Here is a 21,276-nt window from a genome sequence, read left to right as displayed (position 1 = left end):
GCGATCAGGCTGAACAGCTGAGTTCAGCTTATTTTTATGCCGCGCCACGCAATGCTATATGCGCCTGTTTGTCAGTAACGGTAGTACCACCATTCGTAGCCGTGGTAATATTATGGTGGGTGTTGTTTTGCATCTCGGATTGCTGATTGCTTGACGCCTGGCACTGCTGCAGCTGTTGCTGCTGCCATCCAAATCCGACTGGGCTGGGAATGAATGAACGACTCACCGCCACCGCTTTTCTCCAGAAGCGTTCCCCTCCAGAGGCGGTCAGGCGAGAAGTGACGACGGCTAACTGTAGTAGTAGCTTATGGTTTCTACAGTCACAGCAAGATGTCAGGCATTACTTACAATGGCACTATCTGAGTGTTACTAGCTAAGCAATTGAACTGAGAGGATAGGATCTTCTTCGTCATGGGAAGCTGAAAACCCGTTCTGTGTACTGCTGAGCCGCTCACGTCGTTGTCAATGACGAAGGCCCAACGAACTGTTTCGGCTGGACTATACTAAATGTACATGGTTACGTATTGTGACGGACTAACCTAACTGGAGTTAATATAAGCATGAGGTTCATATGCGCAGCTCAGCAAATATTATAATACGGTAACGGGGCTTCTCACAGGTAAGTATAACGAAAGGCATATCTTAATACACTTGCCTTCAATTAGAATGTATTGAAAACAGCGTATAATGTGGCTAGCCTTTGTTGAAAGTTAATCGTTGAATAAAATAAAAATTAACTTCCGTACGTAATTCCTAATTAACGCAAGACTCCATGGCTCAACTTCATCAATATATATCCATTATATATATATATCTATCCATTGATCGCAATGGAAATTGAATTTTGTGCGAACTTATTACAGAAGAATTAAGACTATCATTAATTAACATTAATTAACAAGAATCAGGGCTAAGGCGTCAATAGGCTAAAAAAACTTATGTTAGAATGTTATGTAGCAAAGCTCTTCCTGAATTATCTTATTTCCTTATTAATAAAAGTGTTAAAAAATAGTAAAAAAAATAATAAATTATCCTTGAATCTAGTTGTTCTTTCGTTTGATTCTATGGTTACGAAATAAGAAGATATTTTTCTTATGTTATTATATGCATTAAATAACCTTTTGATAATAATTTCTATATAGAACGATTTATATGAGGTGGCAGCACTGTCGCAACCTATTAAATAAACACATGGAAAAAGACTGGGTAATTATTGCAACATCGTAATTCAAGCGCTTCAAGCTAACGTTCACAAATGTATTACCGTTTTCATAATAGAATATGATCTTTTTATAAGTTATTTGCGTGGAAGTATTCAATGTAATGTTCGTAACCATAATAACTTCGTTTATCCAAGCATTGCATTGCTGATTGTATGTAATACGATTTTAAATCATCATTTAGCTAATAAACGTTCTAATATATATATATATATATATATATATATATATATATATATATAAAGCAATGCGCTTCTTTATTGTGCTCTTACCAACGGCGTGTTTGTTTGGTCCGCCAATTCGAGTCGCCTTAAAGAGTTCCATGATAAATATGCGAAGACATTTTGAAAGTTCTGTTCACTGCCTATTCTTGAAAACTACACATCATAGCCTTGAGTAATATCAGTAGCGTCTCTTGGGCGCCAAACTGGTCGGCGGAAGCGATCTACACAACTGGTCATTGGTACTGTCAAATAAGCTCACATCTATTCTCGTCGTCACGGAAGCTCCTTAGAGATGGCACTAGCGCTCGTCATGCAGCGCTTCTAATGAAGGGTAATTGCGGTCACTCTGCCACTCTTCGTATTCAATGGAGTAGCGTAGTCCGTGAGCAGAATTATTCCGCAAGCAGCGAAGCGCTAAGCAAACCGAATGGCTCATATTTGTTCCGAGAAATGGGATCTGTAATGTTGAAGCGCCGTTAAGACCAAGTGGACATCCGAACAAGAAGCATTTCATTGTTCTTATATATATATTTTTTTCTCAGTGTCGTACTTCAGATGCGATAGACAGCCGACACAGAGGTAGCTCGTTATTTCTTAATCAACTTCGCTTACACAGCTTTATGAAAACAATTATTTTTCCTTTAAAAAACATTCTGCATTCACTTTCGTTCCACATCAGATAACCACAAAATTACGCCAAAAGTTTAGATGTTTTCATTGGCCGGCGGGGTGTTCCGGAACTTTTATTGTTTCTCCCGGAGAGTCCGTGGGCACGAACTCCGGTGAAAATCAGCCGAACCTCATCATTAGTCTCAGTGCTTAGCATGAACGATTCTTGGTCGAAGCAGAACTTCACCTCGATTTTCCTAATAGAAACTCGTGTAATTACCTTACTCAGTTCCGTGTTTTCAATGTGCTGTGAATACGCATAGACGTTGCTGTATAAAAAAAACTTTCTTTTTACTTATACTTTAAGACCATTTTTCATTTGATACAAGTACTATATGCATGGGTTATAAAGAGACTCGAATCGATTGTCTCAAACGAATTAAGCAGAATTGATTTTTTTTTATTAATTCAAGACTGTTTTTTAATATGACACGTAACTTGGTTGCTTGCAAGTAACTAGACCTGATGAAAATACAAAATTCGGTATTTCGATGTCCGTTAATTGAAAGGCGGTGTTTTTTTCTAATCTAATGGATGTACAGTTATGTGACTGACACACTTTTAGTACCACTATGCTATGTGTTTCTATTTTTTAACGTACAACTATTTTTTATTCAACAAACAGAGCGTGCCAGACATTTAAAATGGTGTGAAATTTTAAATTGGCCAAGTGTAAATAATAGATGATTCTAGTCGGTTGGCCATCCAGCGCATAACTATACCGTGCTGTAGTATAATTTCATATGGTATATATAGAAATTGCCAGCAAAAACAAAAAGTGTTTTTTCTGGTGTGCACGTTGTCGTCCCATAAACAATGTTAAAAAAAACATTGTTGACACTTCAAGTCAGTTCCGCAACAAGCACTACATGCTTATTTTACTTAAAACATGCCAGCACTCAACAATTAAGCGGACCAGACATTAGAGAATATCTCAGTGAACTTTATACCGGACGATCACATACGACAACCGTACCAATCAACATCGACCTCTGAATATAACTGTATTTTTATTTTTAAGCTTCATTTGCGTGAATTTGCGGGTCCGTGTTTGTCTGCACTTCTATTGTATTCAATTACGGTTGAAAATACAATGGCTGACGCTATCAATAGAAGCCCTTTCATCATCTGGCTGGCATGGCCATGAAGATTATTAATGCGCTTGCCTCAAGAAGACTGAACATTGAAATGAATGATTTCATTAATCTGCGACAAAAAATTTACCGCTGATTAAATAATTAATTTAATATGCAAAATTGGTTCCTTATGTATTTAGAAACCGAATCTACTGTTTATTAATATATAGAGATAGTTCGACTCTAGACGAATACTTAGCGATAAGTTTAGTGTTCCTGCTTTTAGAAACCTTAGCCGACGATGAGCGCAGCGTCGGTGATGCGCCATACAAAAAAGGCCAGTATTTGACATCACGCTAGACAAATTGAACACACATTCTGCTACAGGTTAGATAATTCTCCTCGTGGGACATATCAAGACGTTTCTAGATGCTTCTTAGCAACCTTAATGATAATGGCTACACCGTTCTTTCTATAGCATTTTGACTAGCGCCATCTCGCAGTTGTCAAACAGTACGTTTTTCATAAACGCCACAGCATACCGCAAACAAGTAAACATTTATTTAGCCTCAAATCAACTGGGTGATTAAGTCTCACTTCAAAGATTAGAGTTGCCATTGAAATCTTGATAAGTTAGTTACAAGAGGCGAGAAAAAACAGAAGACCAGATGGGAGTTAGTGGTTTTGGCTTTCGTAACGTAAGCGGAAGGGCTTCGAACGAAGTCGCCTTTGAGACGTTCGACATGGGCGAGGGATTTCGCGAGGCTGAGTTTTCTATTTTTGACGGCGGAAAAATAAAGCACTACCAGCATCTCCTATTCGTAGAGACCGTTGGCTTAGGAGGCTTTAGGGCCGTCCAAGTCCCCGTCAGAAGGCGGACAATCAGCGTTATACGCGTGAACATAATCATCCCTTTGGTGAGCTCAACATGCTTACTGGTTTATCAGGCCACTGCTTGGGCCAATATTTCGTCATGACTACCGCTCCAGCAAGCAACTGGCGAGGATAGTCGCAGTCGGGATGAATGGAGAGGGAGAACTGAGAGAGAACGATTGTGCGCCCAAGTTTGCTTCTGGTTAGAATAGGGATATATTTGTAAGTTACTATATTTTGTTTTTGTTTATTTAATTGTTTTCTTATGAAACGCAAGGCTAAGACATGTGCGAAAAAAGCCATCTGCAAAAATGGTTTGTTAGCTCTCTCAAGCTACAGTGGCATTAAACACTATAATAAAAACTAATCTCAACTAGACAGCGTCTAATATGATGTTTGCAACTGTCGTTGTCGTCGACGACGGCTGCCTGCTCAAAGTTTCATTCTACTGTCTTTAAAATCATATATATATATATATATATATACAGAAAAATGGGTTTCAGTGAAAAATAAACAAGAAGTAGTGATCTCAGGTGGTTTGGCAAGACAATGTGAATAGAATCATCATTTCCAGGAAAGTTTAGTACTCTAAAATATGTTTAATGTAAATTGTTCAGCTTGTTTCAAAACAGACACCTTTATATATCTTTTATATATGAAAAAAAGAAAAAAAGGTTATTTCGAGAAGAACAAACAACTGAACAAAGACACGCAAATAAAAACAGCGAACACTAACATCTGGTTAGAGTTTATTACAATCAAATGCCCTACACCCCCCTTCCCCTGACATTCGTTCAGCTCCTCGAGATGATCGAAAGCAACCAACGATGTCGGAACAATTAGATTTTCGAAGCGAATTACATGTAACTTAAGTGCCCCAGGCGATTTGGAGGCTAACAAAAAATGGCGGGGCGATCATTGTAGTCCCGTAACGCCCGCAGGTAAGAACAGTTTCGTCGAAGCAGGCTAATTTGCACCGGCCGATCGATCGATCGATCGATGGAGTGAGCGATATCGCTTATCATAATTTAATCTTGCCTGCTTGTTATAATTTGTAGTTTTTCCAGCTGTTTTGTTTAAAACGGTAGAGGATGATGTTATGTAGTATTTTATATAACGAAACTGATATCCGATCCGATTTGTTGCTTTATAAAACATCTGGTCGGTTCGTAAGCCAATATCACGAGTGTCTCAGCGTTTACTACGGTGGGCAGTACAGTCCCCATATATGCGCTGGCTGTGTGTCATCGTAAGAGTTCTCCTGTTTCTTTTTATGTCTGAACCAAATAATGTACTTCTTAAGGCACTCTGCCGATTCATTGTTTAATTCGAAAAAATATGCCTTCCAAAACTAAACTTATTCGTCCGTAAAATATACCAGCAAGCGATGCCTTGTAGGGGCTGTATGAGCCAGTACTTACGACAGCTATGGGCGAGCCCGTTTTTACCAAAAAAGGCGGTGGACTTTCCTTTGTGCATGGCCTGTTGCCAGTTGCCCTTAGTATTTCTAGTGCACTGCATTCTAGCATTGTCAGAAGGGATGCTTTTTCGCCAAAGGAAGTCCTCATTTGTGAATTCATGGGTACGATCGAAGCACTGCAGAATGACTGATTTTGCAACTATTGGTTTAATGTTTCGACTTGAGGCTTTTGGCTGCTTACTAGTCGTTTAACAAAATGTGTTCTTTAAATTTGCGAGTTATTTCATAATAGTAACCATGAGTGACACTATATTAAAACGTTTAAAGATAGGTATATGTATCCATACATATTGTATGTCAGAAATCCGAGGGCTTAAAATTTAGACTGATAATAAACTAGAAGTACAAAGACCCAAAACGGCAACAGGTCTAAAAAATGTCCAAAAGCTGTCTAATCCCCGCAGCCTATGGACAACCTTGTAAGCACCAGAAGATGTTTCGGGATTAGCCTTTAATATCTGCCTGGATATTATAAGACTATCAGAGACTCTTTTTGCTGCATTTTCTAACACATTTCCGATTCTTGCAGTCTCCATATCCTAATATCAGGGGAGATTTTCCTTTTAATCATGATCAGCCTTTCCGCAAATTTCATGATAACCGACAGCAACATGTACCCTTTATTATATAGGTTCATAATTTCCGCGCAAAAACATTGCATAATAAATGATCTTCGTTCATATTCATAAAGCGAAGCTTTACGATGACGGCCAATAAGGCTGTAGTATTTTTTTTTCTAGGAAGAAGGACGTGTTCTAAATAGCGGAGGAATACGCGACAACTAAAACGAGCAACCAGCTAAAACATATGTCAATATATACCAATCACACATTGCTCAACCTACTTTCATATTTTCGTGTCCTACTACTTATATAGCTATTTTGTAAAAAGTACTAGTGACTTTGACTAGATCTAGATAAATTGATCATACCTATATCTAATATGAATATCAATAATATGAACACCTATCTGTTAGTGTTATTGTTTTGTGATTTTAGCCTTGCTTGCGTTGAATTGAATGATATTATTTAACGAACTCGCCACTCCGATTCCAGAATTGGCGCTGACCCGCGTTCTTTATATCCGTACGTCCAGCATTAACAAACAAAATTGCTTCCTCCTTGGTCAGTTCCTTAAAACCTTATGGCTGACCATTTGACCTAGCTCTGCGTTCGCGTCTGCGTCAGGTGTTTTTCGCCATTGAATTTGGGTTAGACAAATAGTGATTGTTTGGCAAACTGGTGACGGTTAAGGCAGAATTTGTTATTGACGTTGCGACTGCGTTGCTACACAGTTTGAGCGACGCTGCAGTGTTCGAACAACATCAGTTTCTTACGTCTCTGTTATTGGGCCGCTGATTATATCTTAAGAGAATCATTGTTTAGTTCCACTAAAGATTGGCGCACTTAACAAAGATATCATCCTTTAGTTGGCCTTCTTCCTGGACCCCGAGCCTAACGAAGTTATATAAACCAGGACAATCCTGCGAACCTGAAAATGACAGGGTGCGCCTTAGCAGCTGCTGTAATAACCAGAAAAACCGGCGCTCTAAAAATGCCAACCACTAGAGTTTATCTCACTTCGAAGGCTGATCTTGTTTCTGAAATGTTACTAACCATGACTAAAGCTTCTTATTTGTTAATGTGCATATGTATTTCTTACCTATTAAATCAGGACACAATTGTATATTGTTTACGGAAAATATTTTACTATAAATACGTTCATTTTTGTGGAATAATGTGCAAATGTATATATGGAACTACAAGTAAGTAAATATAAAGGTAATATGTTGTTTTTATATTGCAGATGAATAATTTGTTTAATATATCATAGTATGACTTATAATAAGGTGTTCGGTCGTGGATAAAATAAATAAAAAAAACTCGAAAACAATGCGGCGAAAAGGCAGAATTACTCGAAAAGATCGATTTGTAATGCTTCCGCAATTACATCATAGGATGGCAAAGTGCGAAGCCATTATGTCCATGGGTCTTCGAAATTTGTGTATGGACGAATAGTTTTTGCTGTTGTAAACCAGTTAGAAGATCTCGGCTACATTCTGTACAGAAGTGTGCGCTTCTTAGATCAACTAAACACTTCGAAATTTAAACACTTGAAGGTTCGGGAAAGATTCATTCTTCAAATGAATCGCATTGCGAAATGTTAGATAGTAATACATTCAACCGGTCTACAAGCGCGCTGATGAATGATCTTACAAGTTCCTTGCAAACGCAAAATAATAATCTGGGCTGTGATTTTTATCCATGGTGCAGGAACCTTACAGTTCGTCAACGGGCTTATAGAAGAATGACAAAACAGTGAGGTGGTTCATATGCCGCCCCAAATACGAATATCGTTTCTGGATGGGATCTGTGCCCATGCACAAGAAGTCATCATGTCATATGGTAAAGTGTGCCTCTGAGATGTTCATTGCTAACGATGCTGAAGTTTTGCCATTGCCTAAAAAACCACTCGACTCGAAAATGTGTGTTTCTTCGATCGCGCATTAAATTTATCAGAACAAAAGCGCTTCAAGGGGGGAACTGAAAGGAACTGCCATCGGAGCTGGCTTTTTCAACCTCTGTAATCAGCTATGCCGACCTACTGAAGCAGACAGGCCTTCTCGACACGAGTCAAGCAGCGTATTTTCCTCGGGAGTAAGCCAATAAAAAAATATCAAGCGAAGCAACGATGTACGAGCATTTGACGTCATGAATGAGCTGATGTTGCGACTCCGGTTGGGGGAAACAAGGTCGTTCTTATATTCTGTATAAATTACTGGATCGAGCTATTTCTAAAATTACCTTTCAGCTGAGATGCCTACAGATTTCAGACATTTACACATTGTACGTTACCAGACTGCCTCTTGCTTACGTAATTGCGCTTCCATGGTTAAAGTTGTTATTCTCCGCGGACGACAGAAGTGTCATTGCGCACGTTACCGAAAAACACAGGAAGGCTGTGCCGGCGGTATGGACGGTTAAATTGCCGCATCGCTTGTCCGTCGAAGCTTTTCTCCCTTTGATCAACCTCAAAGTAAATCCCAACATATGGGGTGCGCGTCATTTAGGGAAACCTTAGAGCGCAGAACGTCGAACAATTAAATCGCGTCCAAGCCATCTTCCTCAAAAAAGCACTGGGACAACACATAGTGAATCGAAATCGCCTCGCGTACCTGATTTGTCATTGCTGCCTAAGGCCCTTTGCCGTCACTTTGAGCTCCTAACGGCAAATGTTCCCAAAACAACTCGTGGAGATTGCTGGGGTTTCTTTGCGATAAAAAACTACGAGTAAAACGGGACGAGTGGCTAAACAGACATCGCTCGTCGTCACTCGCTTTGCAGTCCCTGAGTTTTACTATGGACTTTACAAAAAAATTAGGTCTCCACAAGCTTGACGATACATATATGTGCCTAGGTGCAGAGGAAATGATGATAGATATTAGGTCGCTCTTTGCCCCCTAGAACGATCTTCACGACGCTTGGCAAATCCCTTAAATCAGTTTTATAAGGCAAACGAGATTCAATTAAAAAGGTAATTCTATGTACTCTCTCTGTTTTCGGGATATTGTGTTGTAACCTGTGTACATGACAGCTTCAAGTACTACCAGCGGAGGCGAATAAATGAAACCTTATTGATGTTCCAGTTACTGCAAGGAGTTTGTAGAGACAAGTCAGTCGCACGAGGCAATGCACTGAAAAGCAGTGGTACTACACGAGAAGACGACGGCGACAAAATCTCTTGCGAGAGATCTCATGCGCTCAAATTAATGACGTACGAAAGCAACTGACCTATATAACTTGATAATAAAAAACGAAATAAGAATGAAAAGCTTCAAGGAAACGTTCACGCATTTAAGAAGATCCGGAAGTTAGCAAAAAATTAAATGTACAAGATTATATTGTTAACAGTGTAATTGTGCCACAGCTATCGGCATATGCGTCCTATCTTTTCCAGGAATTTCTATTGTAAAATAAGGTCGATCAGTCCAATAAATCCTGTAAAGATCCTGTAGTTTCAACACATAGCTCGTAGACGTAGTATATTGTTGATACTACGGGTCTTAAATTTACAAATGCGTAAATATTTCATTGGACATTTAGTTATAATTTTATGCATTTAACATAAAACTAATTTCACTTGTTGTAATTTTTTTTAAAGCATTTTAATGTTCTATTTGAAGTTCTAACAAAAGATTCAGCGCAGTACGGCCACTCACTGCCTTTTGTCCGCAGGACCAAAAAGTATGTCTCCAGTGATCAATTCGTGTACCATTGAACAATTCTTGTTTCACAGTGAATTTCGGCGTCTTGTTGGTACCGTTTTATGGTGGTAATCTGCATTATGGTAATCTTAAACGAAGTCGCCTATTGAAACGGCCCAATATGACGGTGTCAAAGTCTACTGAAACGATCTGGATCGTTTGCGGCAATTGTCGTATGGCTGAACCCGTAATTTATGCCAATTAAGCCAAACAAGCTTCATCTGTCATGGTCAGGAACGCGGGTCACATTCTTGTTTATGGCCAACCCGAAACTGCTTATGACCCCATAGATCGCTTTATTAGTGATAACTCACTTAATGACGGCTCGATATTTGTATATGCCAGCTAGATTCATGCAAGTTCTAAACTACGAAGTATGTATATGACTTTAGCTACACTGTGCTGACCAATCGAGGGTTTCAAACAATCGTTTGCTATGTCACTTTAGCACTTTATATGTAATTTCTATACAATCAATGAGCTTGAAGAAGAACGTGAACGGTTTTCTGCATTTATTGCGCGAACTTAGACCGATGTATCACAGGTGACAAGGTTAAAATTTACTGCTTTGAAGGTTGTTGCACGGAAACATGCAATTTAACTCAGTTCCATAGTCAGCTTTTTGCTAAGGTCGATTCGGATAAAGCTACAACACCAAAGAACGTTACCTAGAATTCTATTATTATTTAACACCTATGATTTTCCAGTTAACTAAAGGAACGCGCTGTGTTTTTATCAAAATCAACTCGTGTATCGCAAAGAACTGAGCTTCAACCTAAGCAGAGCCATTCCGTAGTTTGACATAACCGGAGTTAATTAATTCCAGGATTGCTGTATGTATGAATATGTATATAGCTTTTAAGTGAAGAATATAAAAGTTCCAAAATTGCCTAAGTCATTAATCAAACTTATTTCGTATGTCGATTTTACTTACGCCTTCTTGATACCTTTGTACTGATTCTTCATAGGAGACCGAAGCGTGCAAAAAGACAAGGCGCAATAGCCAACATTTGCGTTTGAGGGCTGAAACTGTGCGGAGAAACGTTATTTCTACAGTTATGCGTGCATCGTATAGCAACTGTTGGCGTGGTAACAATTCATTTGTTTCTCTTTTAGTTTGAGTCTCATGCGCAGGATTATTGGAATACTCTTCTTAATGCTACAGTATAACTATAAATCTTCGTTCTGCAGGTTTTCGGCCAATGGTCGAAACGTTATCTTTTTCTACCCACTTTTATCTATCTGTCATATCTAACAAGATTTTTACTATACTTCCTCTCTTTTTAAGGTTGACGCCTTTGGATGTTAAGAAGATCGGAATTAGCTGCTAAAGTAGAATGAGGCGAAGATATAATCTGTTCATGTTATCTATCACAGTTGAAATTTTTATATTTGTGCAATAAGTAGAACAATCTTCAAAACGGTTATAATGGTCTTGATTATACTTTGGATTGGCTTGGCTTGTAAACGACAAGTGGGAAAAGCATCGGGTTCATGGTCAAAGTAAGCAAGTTCCCCATCGATTCCCAAGTTGCTGAACCTTGTTTCCATCAAAAACGGCTATTTAGCAACTCCAGCATTGACAGAATATATTTTTACCACAGATCGAGTGGTAGCAGCCAATGAGTACCAGTAGATACGATCAGGACGGTTATCACGCACTTCTTTCTCAGACAACCGCTAAAGGAACCAATACTGATTCCAGTGATGCATCAAGATCTGGCGCATCGTAAAAAATCTGCAGTTGGCGACGGCCAAGGAAGTAAAAAGCATGGTGAAGTCAGAAATGCTACAGGTTGTTGGCTCGGCTTTTTTCGGCGGCGTTATGCGAAAGGCAGAAGAGCTACAATACGAAAGACGACAACGACAAAACTTCCTCCCTGGAGTCTGAGGCAGAAGAAATATACATGATACCCCGCCAACACATTACACTTGATTTCAAAATTTTCTTAGCTTTGTATGGGCTTTCTGAGAGATCGCTCTTCGCCTCACAGGACCCTACACAACACCATCTGTCAGGGGCCCGTGAGTTTAGTGTTTGTCCCACGGGACCATTCAGGAAAATGTGTCCGGGTGTGTGAGATAGAAAAGCAAAGTTTACTTTGAACGAAATGCTTTGATCGCCAAGTCGTATCAGGACTCGGCTCGGTGTTTTATTCACGCGCAAGTCACAAATCTGTTGAAGTGCTAAAGTTCGAAATGCCATTGAGGATATGGAGTTGCCGAGAGACATGAGAAAAAGGCAACCGATGTGTCAATCATAATGGATGCACAGAGGAAAGTTGTTTTCGTAATAGTGGCTCGAATAGCGGATCATTGGCCACAACGCGTCTGATGCTTGAATTTACGAAAAAATTACGCTTAGAATAGAATAGAATAGAATAGAATGGAATAAAGATGGCTATGCGGGACCTAAACCTCGACGTATTTGTTGGGTAGTAACAGTCAGACTTCAAAACTATCACACGTCTGCAGCGAGCACTAAGCTTAGTGGCCTCTTGAACGATGTTTTCTTCTCTTCTAAGGTTCTAATCCACATGAAGCCCCAGGTACAATTAAATATTCAAATTTTTTCATCGTTTTCTGGATTATGACCACAGCGACTAAGCGGTGTGATTCACTGTCGAGTGTTTCTCGAAAACGGTAGTTAATGTTGTAAACATGGGCTAGAAGCTAAATAAGTGTAGCAAGAATCAGAGTGGCAATATGTAAGGTGTATTGAAAAAGAAGTCTATTTTTTCCAATTTTTACTTTGAAATCCGTTAACTAGGCGACTGTTGTGTTTTTTTTTTCTTTTAACTTCTACTAATACGCGAGGTTCTGGCATGATCTAGGTCCTACATTTAGTAGGTCCTAAATGCAATTATTTAATGTGGCTTGAAAGAACATCTGCTGATTAGCATTAGAGTAGAACTCTCCTTCCAATTCGTAACTTGCCCACCAGGTGCATTTAGTCTAGAGTTGCCTAGTAGCGTTAGGCACTAGATGTTCTTGGGCGTCGTATTTGCCTACTCTTTTTTTCAGAAGAGGCAAATATTACACTCTTCGTATTCCAATAATGCTAAATACAAGTTACCTGCCTGAATAGCAGGTTGTGCATCTTCGATGGTTCTCCGGGTCGTCACGCGCGTCGTTCTCGATAGACTTTATCAGTCAGTCGGCTGGTGTAGAACTGCATCAACAAGAATGAATTACGACTTAGAGTGTCAGTAGACGCAACGAATAGCAGAAACAAAGTCCTAATTGCTTAGTAGTATGACGAAAACGTAAACTCTATGGCTATTGCGGCCGTACCAAACTCACATTAGTTTGCCATAGGCCCAAACTACTGTTATTATTACTTTTAAATTATATACACAACATTTAGTCCTTGGAGTACGACCAACGCAAAGGTGAGATAAAGCGAGTTCTATACGCGGATGTATATCGTAGAAAGCGTATGGCTAACCGGTAACCAGTTATTTTATACGGACCTACTGTACAGTAACTTACGTCTTTATAATTATTATACACAGATGTGCTCGAGCAATATTCTTAAAAGAATAGGGATAATCTATAAGGATGTAAAATTGACTGATTGAACAAATGAGCGAAGGCGGCGTCTTCACGTGTCTTCTCTGATTGTACTTTTCGTCATTCGAAGAACGCTAATTGCTTCTTGTTTAATTTTTCAAATTTCATACAAAAAGTTGTTTGTACCGTTTATCAAAAAATTATCTATATAATATATTGATTGTACGTTACTTTTCGTTATTACTGCGTATATATATTTTAGTAACTTCTGATTGTACTAGAACAACTGTGTCGTAATTTTAAATGTACATTTTCGATAACGATTTACTACGTCTATAAATCAGTTTCTATCTCGCGTCGTTGTTAATTAAGACTTTGTCGTATGCTCGTATCTCTCTTTCGCGTTTACCGCAACCTGATCAATAGTCACCCTAAGCGCCCATAAAAGATGTACTACTTCTGCTAGCAGTATCGGATTATAACGTAAAGCTGCTAACGGAGAGCAATGACGACTGCACGTTGGCCGGGTAGCTAAGCACTGTCGATGTTTGAAGTCGGACAATGCTCTGTCGAAAGAAAGCCACGGGTCATAAGATTATATAGTTGATTACTAAATGAAAATTCTGCTCATTTTCATTATGTATGTGCGTACTTCTAACGAGATTAACTGCTTTGCGTATTGTAGTCTTCTTTGAGCCCATTAAAGCACCACTAAATAAATGGATGCTTTTCCTTATACGAAGATGCGGGAGGGGCTGTGCCAACCTAGAGGGGGGCCTAAGGCCCCATTTCTGTTTCGCCTGTTTGTTGAGCATGAATCATATAAGGTTAGCTATTACATTTACTTGTCTTTTCCTCCAAGTATGGTATATAGACACGACAAAAGACAATAATACATTTACAGGCCTAACTCCATGCATTCCATTTTGAATTAAATGGGTATATTGTGGTTATCCATAAGCTCGGCGAGCTTGACGGAGCGCATAATGTTTCTCACAGCGGAGCCATTTTTCAATGTCAAATTGCCCATATGGAGGCTTTTTCTCCTTTGAATATCTGAGTATTCTCCTTTGAACGGACTCACAGTCCCCGAAGTCGGCGGGCTCATTTAAAAATAAAAAGTTGAGCTAAAAGTGCCAGTAAAAAATCTCGTAAAAGTAAAGCTTGTTTTCATTTGGCATCTTGTCTCCGTTAAGCAGTTAGTCGAAGACTTTGAATGCAGAGAACTAATCCTTTTGCCCAAGAAGCTGCTTTGTTCTACTTTCTGCTTTCGTTGCTTTAGACTTAATTGTCCTTATGAACTGTGTAGGCCGCCGCGAGAACTTACTTTCCTAAGACAGCCTATATACATTGACGGTACCCGGTATACCTATAAAGGTAATGTAGCTAAGAAGATCGTGTATCGGATCGCAAAACGAATCAGTCTTCCTCTTCATTTGTGGGATGTAATGCTTGTCGTTAGCCCAAAAGGCAAAAGCGGCTTACGCCAACTGACAACGTGACACCGAAAGAAAGGTGTTTGCTATAAGGTTCTTCCGCATTTACTGGCAAGAAGACTGAACATGCCTCTAGAACGTATGAGCATAGTACTTAAGGAAAAATGCGGATTCATGAGCGACCACCCTATCGGAATGATATGCAAGATTCTACTTGGCGATGTTAAGCGAATTTTTGAGTAGCTCTTGATACTATATCTACGCAGACTTCAAAAGCACTCTCGGCTCGGAGTTTAATCGTAAGCATCTTCACTGACGATAAAGTTAGGGTCCCCATGAACCTGGTTAATTTAATAGAAGCGATACTTTAGAACAACAGCGTTACGTTCGATGATGGTGTCAACGTCCTGCCAGGCTACAGCTATTGCCCAGGGTGAAAACTTAAGCCGTCTTTTTTTCTCAGTTTTACCTAAGCATAAGGTGGCCTAGAAATAGGGTGAAGATTCCTCTTTAAGCACACGATATAGTTATTTGCCGGAGCAGCCATCTCCATGTGCAGCAGGCCCTTCATGCAATGGGATAAAAAAGATCACGGAAATCAATCTCGAATTCGATCAAACGTATGATTTATGTCGTACTTCTCGCTGCCCGCAAGTTCAATTGCTGGACAACCTAACCGCAGACTGCCAGTAACATGGTATACAATGTTTAACGCAGTCATTGATGAATTCAAAATAAGCTCTTGAAGCCTAGGGCGATTGTAACACGAATCGTCTTATGACATTAGCTTTAATCAGAATCGTGAATCCGTCATATGTATAGCATTGTATTGCATATAGAATATGCAAAATTGTTATGCAAAACTGTATATATGTCAAGTGTTTATCGGGGAAAAAAAACTAATATTGAAGACCACATCGACATTTGGAAGATAAAGGAGAGCTGTCTTCAGATTAAAGTAGATGCTCTTGCCCGATAACTTTGCTCTAAGAAGATCTTCTCAATACCTGAAAACCCACGAGTCGCCATTGGCTGGCAAAACTGTGCCTTCATAGTCGGCAAGAATATCAAATACTTCGTTTTAAAGTTCTTTTCGTAGTTCATTTATCTTCACTACACGAATGGATATTCATCAAGGCTGTTATTGTAGGTACACGTATTGAATAGTGCATGTTAAAGATCTATTAATAATCCGTGTGATAATAGTTCATTTTACTATGAGAAACCCGCTAGCGTATGATTCTCCGACGATGTAGAAATCGTTCTGCGCGTGTTCGCTGAACAATGTAAGGAATCGTTAAAGACCCTCAAACAAATCGTGACCTACCTTCGATTCGTTGATTACGTAACCGTCATCGCTTTTGGCGAAACAGACCCAGGTTCATTGTTGATATGTTGAACTGTCGAGACCGAATCATGTATCTAGTACAGGCGAATTCTTTGACAGTGGTCAGAGCTACGCTCTAGGAACAACTCAAACAGTGACGATACTCCGGAAGCCACAATAAGGTAGAAACATTTTTGCTTTTCTACTGCTATACATACATATATATTCGATTAATAAATTACGCCAAACAAACTGTCGTGGTCATGGGGCTTTATTATTGCGGTCAGAGGTTTTGAGCAGAAAAAAGAATATTACACAATATTGATGTGAGCAGTGATCTGATTCTTCGTTAGGCTAGATTCTGACACACCTACGTTTCATTGAGGGTGTTTAATAATAATTTTTTTGTACTACTCGAAGTCGACTTCCAGTATAGCGACTTCCAGTGAACGAGCCCGTTCCTGCTACTGTTTCTAGACCGTCTCTGACTTTTATCGCTTACGAACAGGTCGGTCGATGACATTTACGCCGGTCAAACGTAACCGCATTAAGCGATAAAGTCGGCAAAGTATCAGAGCTCTCAGTTTAATATATCCATTTGAAACAATACGCCTACATTAAACTGAACTTCGTCTACGAGTCATTCCCATAATCAACGGACTGATGAAGATGAATCGGCATTCATTGTCGTCTGTGACATTTGAAGCGGCTCGTTAGCCTTCGACATGAGATTTTTTGGTCTCTCATAGTTGTTGCTACGTGATTATAGGATTTTCCGAATGTGGGTAAAAGTATGCGACGTGTCTAACATTATTGCTCATTGTATATTGTGTAAATTGCAACACATATAACCATCAGCTGGAAACGGATTGATTCTACATTAGCAAGAGCTTGGTACAAAATCACAATCGATGTTTCGATTCTTTCGTTCCGTCGCTCGTCCTCTACGCGTATGCTTGTATTGAACCTCAATTGAACGGTTGTTGACGAAGTGGTCGATCATATCGCAAGCACTGCCGGGTTCGTCGTGGGGGAGAATATGGCCGGCGTTCTTAACCAGAACCTCCGTAAACTGTTTTGCCCGACGTACATAACCTACGGGCTGGCCAGTAGTTTTATTTCTTCAAATGATATGCTTGGCTTTTGCGAGTTCGTTAGTCCAGCTCCGTTAGGAATTGAGTTCACAGACAAGGCAGTCATAACCGAGAAATAATGCACAGATTAAGTACCATTAATCCAGTGTATTACGGATCCGAACGACTCATTTAGCCACGATAGCATATGGCAATATTTGCGCTAAAATGTAACCAAATTTGAACTAGGTTTACTGTTACGTTGTCCATAAACAACCAGTTTATGCAAATCTATTTTTTAAAGATATTTCTGGATTTGTTAATGGAACTAATAGTAACAGCTATAGCTGGCTAACACGTTTACCCTTTAAAGATGGTTTCATCGTATCGGCACTGGCGTCGCCCTCCTGCCGATAGCGATCCCTCTGTCTGTCATGTATGGGATAGCTTCAAAGATCTTCGTATAATTCATGTACAGATACGCAATGCTTCCATTAAAATTATCTTATGGGAGCCCTATGCCTGCTTGGAGAAGCTGAATATTACATGTTCTTTATAGGTCGTTTGCGATTTATCCATTAGTACTTCATAGCATGACATGTAGGCTTCCAAACAATGACATTTACACTTTAGCTTAGGTAATTATCTTGTAATTTTCCATCATTTCGGCACTTCAGGGCTTGGACGAACGCATAATGTCGCCCGTAGATTTACTCTCGACAACAGGTCCGTCGTTGTAGGTCCGGTCACTTACGTGGACGGCTTTTCGGATCTGGGTCGTCTGCACAAACTGGTTATAGTATTCAAAGTTGGCTGGTTCATTGGATAACAACAGGCAGTTATAGGAGGAGTTGAACCCGGTGACATCATTAAAATAACTCTTAGTTCCATTTGCTTGTTTGCCTTTTAAAAGAAGCTGATCGAAGATCTTGAACGCAGTCTTCTTGCTCAATAAAGTTCTTAACCTTATAATGTTCAGTTTGGAAATGGGTCGCCTGCTTGTTGTCGAGAGAAAGTCGGCATGATTCGGCATCGTTAGCGCGTCGCAGAAACTGTCGGCGATGGTCAACCTCATCATTGCTTTACCCTTGTCCTTATGAACTGTGTAGACTTAGCTGACAGAGAAGAGGTACATTGAGTTTGAGCGTTAATGGCGGACCCGATATGTCAAATACAAAGCATTTTTGACTTGAGCCTCAAAGTACGGCCTATGTTACAGTATGACCTAAGGATATAGTAAGCAAAATCCGAGGTATCAAGTTATTTTCGTAATGACTAACCCATAACTCTCCGGTATTATAGAAATCGTCCTGGGCATATTCGTTGAATAATGTGAAGGGCTGTTGGAGAGCCTCAAACAGGTCGCAATCGACATCGAACTGGTTAGTTCCGTAGCCATCCTCGCTCTGGGTGAAGGAAAATCCAGCTTCAACGGGATTGTCAATATAAAGCATGTTAAAATGTTTACGGACAAATTGCCGGGCTGTGTTCTACGAATAAACCGGCGAGTGACGATTTCCCAAGCCTATCTTGGAGCCACAAAGGGGTGAAAGTGTTCACGTTCTCATCCTGGCGACGCTTCCGAATGACAAATTTCATTATACGAATCTAGGGCTATGCTGATCATCGTTGAGTATATATATATATATATATATATGGAATAAGGTAAAAATTCAAAATTGTTGTGTCAAATTAAAATATAGGTACGCTCGTACCTCCACAAGACGATTTCCGGCCTTAAGCGAGGTTCATCATTAAGTTCTATATATTTTGGATAAAAACCACAAACGATATTCACACCTCGTCAATCTTCAACGATACGGAAAGCTGTCACGCATTACCGTATTCAATTAAGCGCTAAACATGGGTCTGAAACGCTAGCGCTCAGGCAGTTTCATTATGCAACAACTGAATATTCAAGCTACACGTTAGCTACACCAACGTTCCTGTGGCAAAATTTTTAATTTATGCTATATCTAAGCCAATTTTATTTTTTGCATATATTTTGTATATATATAGAAAGTTTCTTTATTTGATAGAGTTTTTACGACATCATTTTACAGTAGGTATCATTGTAATAATAAGGAAAATTACTATCTTTTCTACCGATTATACCTGTCGCCTTAATTGTCAAATAAGATGTATACGTAATTAGTATGACAGTGTTTATTCCGTCACTCAGCGCCTTCATGTTATCAAGTTCCTCGCTTGCAACGATGATTAAGTTACCGGCTAACCAGTAACAGATACCTTCCTTAGCCAAACCTGCGTACTTCCACTACAGGCCCCTAGCTCTACATAATTATATTCTATACATTGCTGTTTACTGATACATGTTCGGCATGTCTGTCCGAATAAATCCTCTTTTTTTTTTATATGTATGTATTTATAGCCTACTTACAAAAAGAACTCGAAACATCTCTATCCATATAGAGAGCTTTATTGGAATATATCTATTAAAAATATAAAACTTTTTGTATCTTTATATTTTTCAGAAGATTCTTGCTAATGCTTACGTTCATTTTAAAAATATTTGTGTTTATGCCATTAATAAAAATTGAAGCGCGTGTATAATATCTTCCTATTTCTGGAGGTCCACAACGAACTCGTTAACAGCCAGAGAGAAAAGACAGTGCACGGAAATCCTATTTTTATAATGGACGCAGCAGCGACCATCAAGTACCTGGAGAATACAACTTTCAAAGCGACGGTCCCAATACGTTTTGCTCACGAATTCGACACTGATCCGTTCATAGAGCTAAAAATGTCTAGGAGTAGACTGATGGTGACATGTGAAATATATGTTGAAATAGTTGTACGAAGCACTAGGCAACGAAGCGCAGTCGCTTGCTAATTTGATCGATGCTTTCATGGCTAGACAAGGCGAATGTACGTATATACTTCAGTTATATGGCTTTCCTATTATTGTTACATAATCTCCTTATTGTCGTCATAAACAAGCGGTTTTATTCTGAGATATCGGCATAGAGTCTTACACTAATCTACAGAGTATCAAAAGCAAATGATGTTGCACGTGATTAATATCTGAGCTTAAGCATGAGGCTTCGATTATGAGTCTCGGCAGTACCTTGCGCCTGAATGTCACAGAGTTCCTCCAGATAAACATTCATTTAATTACGTTTACTCTCTTGAATCGGATAAGGGGCAAGGTATTGATAAACACAGCGAAAATTTTCGTTCAGACACCCAGCAACACGTGATTCTATATGATATTCCAACCAAATATGAACGTGTGAGAGATACTTGAAGTCGACGAAAAATATGAATAAACCAATGGCATTATTCAGTGAAATAATCCTGGTCGGATCTCAGCTGCAGTAATTCGAAATTAACGCGCGGTTCTTTTTACGTGTCACATGCTGCAGTAATTCGAAATTAACGCGCGGTTCTTTTTATGTGTCACATGCTGCAGGAGTACTCAAAATAGAAAAATGGTTTAAAGATGACTGAAGAGCTACTGTTTCGTAACCTGTTTTCACTTCTCATATTCACCAACTTTTTGTCAGAATTTCTTAGGTTGTTTTTTGATCTAAAAAAATTATGATACTTTCCTTCATGATGCTTTTTTAATTAGGCCATGAATCAGTTGTTAAAAACATCATCCGATAGTAGTCCTATCTAGTTTTTGTTTCAGCTGAACAACGCACGACTCTGACATTGCTACATGCTTAATAAAAATATTTTTCAGAAAGACTTGTGCCATTATACATAACATTCATTGTATTATAAACCTGTATGTTTGTTGTAAAAACACTGTAACAACTTGTTTGTGAAATGCAGAAAATTCGCCAGTGAACACAATCGAGCAATTTATAAATGATAACACAGATATTGAATCTACGGATACCAAGTAAATTTTCGGCTATACACTTGTGAAGCTTGTTCAGCTGTGTACTTCAATTACTATCTGTATCATTAAAACAAGTGCAGTAAATCAATGACGAGTAACTCGTCTTAGCTACTTTGTATTAATATTACTAACAAAGTTACCAAAAAAAACGGTAGCACGACCAACATTCAGTCTAATTATAGGGATGACACGCTGATATTAAATGCACGTTTGAACTATACAGAGCGAACTACTGCCGCATAAAAAACTA

General features: G+C 39.1%; 1 protein-coding gene and 1 long non-coding RNA gene across 2 annotated transcripts; one reads left to right on the top strand and one right to left on the bottom strand.

Annotated features, from left to right (window-relative positions):
- The first annotated feature begins 23 nt into the window (after positions 1 to 23).
- LOC111250817 (uncharacterized) lies at positions 24 to 12,223 on the top strand. The gene is made up of 3 exons (XR_002673522.2): positions 24 to 619; positions 10,775 to 10,895; positions 11,095 to 12,223. It is a non-coding gene; the product is annotated as an uncharacterized LOC111250817 (long non-coding RNA).
- A 5,908-nt stretch (positions 12,224 to 18,131) lies between these two features.
- LOC147755427 (putative serine carboxypeptidase CPVL) lies at positions 18,132 to 19,254 on the bottom strand. The gene is given in 3 exon segments (XM_086990903.1): positions 18,132 to 18,270; positions 18,436 to 18,633; positions 18,635 to 19,254. Coding segments are annotated over 3 exon segments (339 nt in total). The 5' UTR covers positions 18,755 to 19,254; the 3' UTR covers positions 18,132 to 18,249.
- Between the last annotated feature and the right edge of the window lie 2,022 nt (positions 19,255 to 21,276).

This window comes from Varroa destructor, unplaced genomic scaffold, assembly GCF_002443255.2.
Source record: "Varroa destructor unplaced genomic scaffold, Vdes_3.0 BEIS01000005.1, whole genome shotgun sequence".
NCBI lineage: Eukaryota > Metazoa > Arthropoda > Arachnida > Mesostigmata > Varroidae > Varroa > Varroa destructor.
The sequence above is the reverse complement of the archived record's forward strand: the minus strand, read 5'-3'. Positions and strand labels throughout refer to the sequence as shown.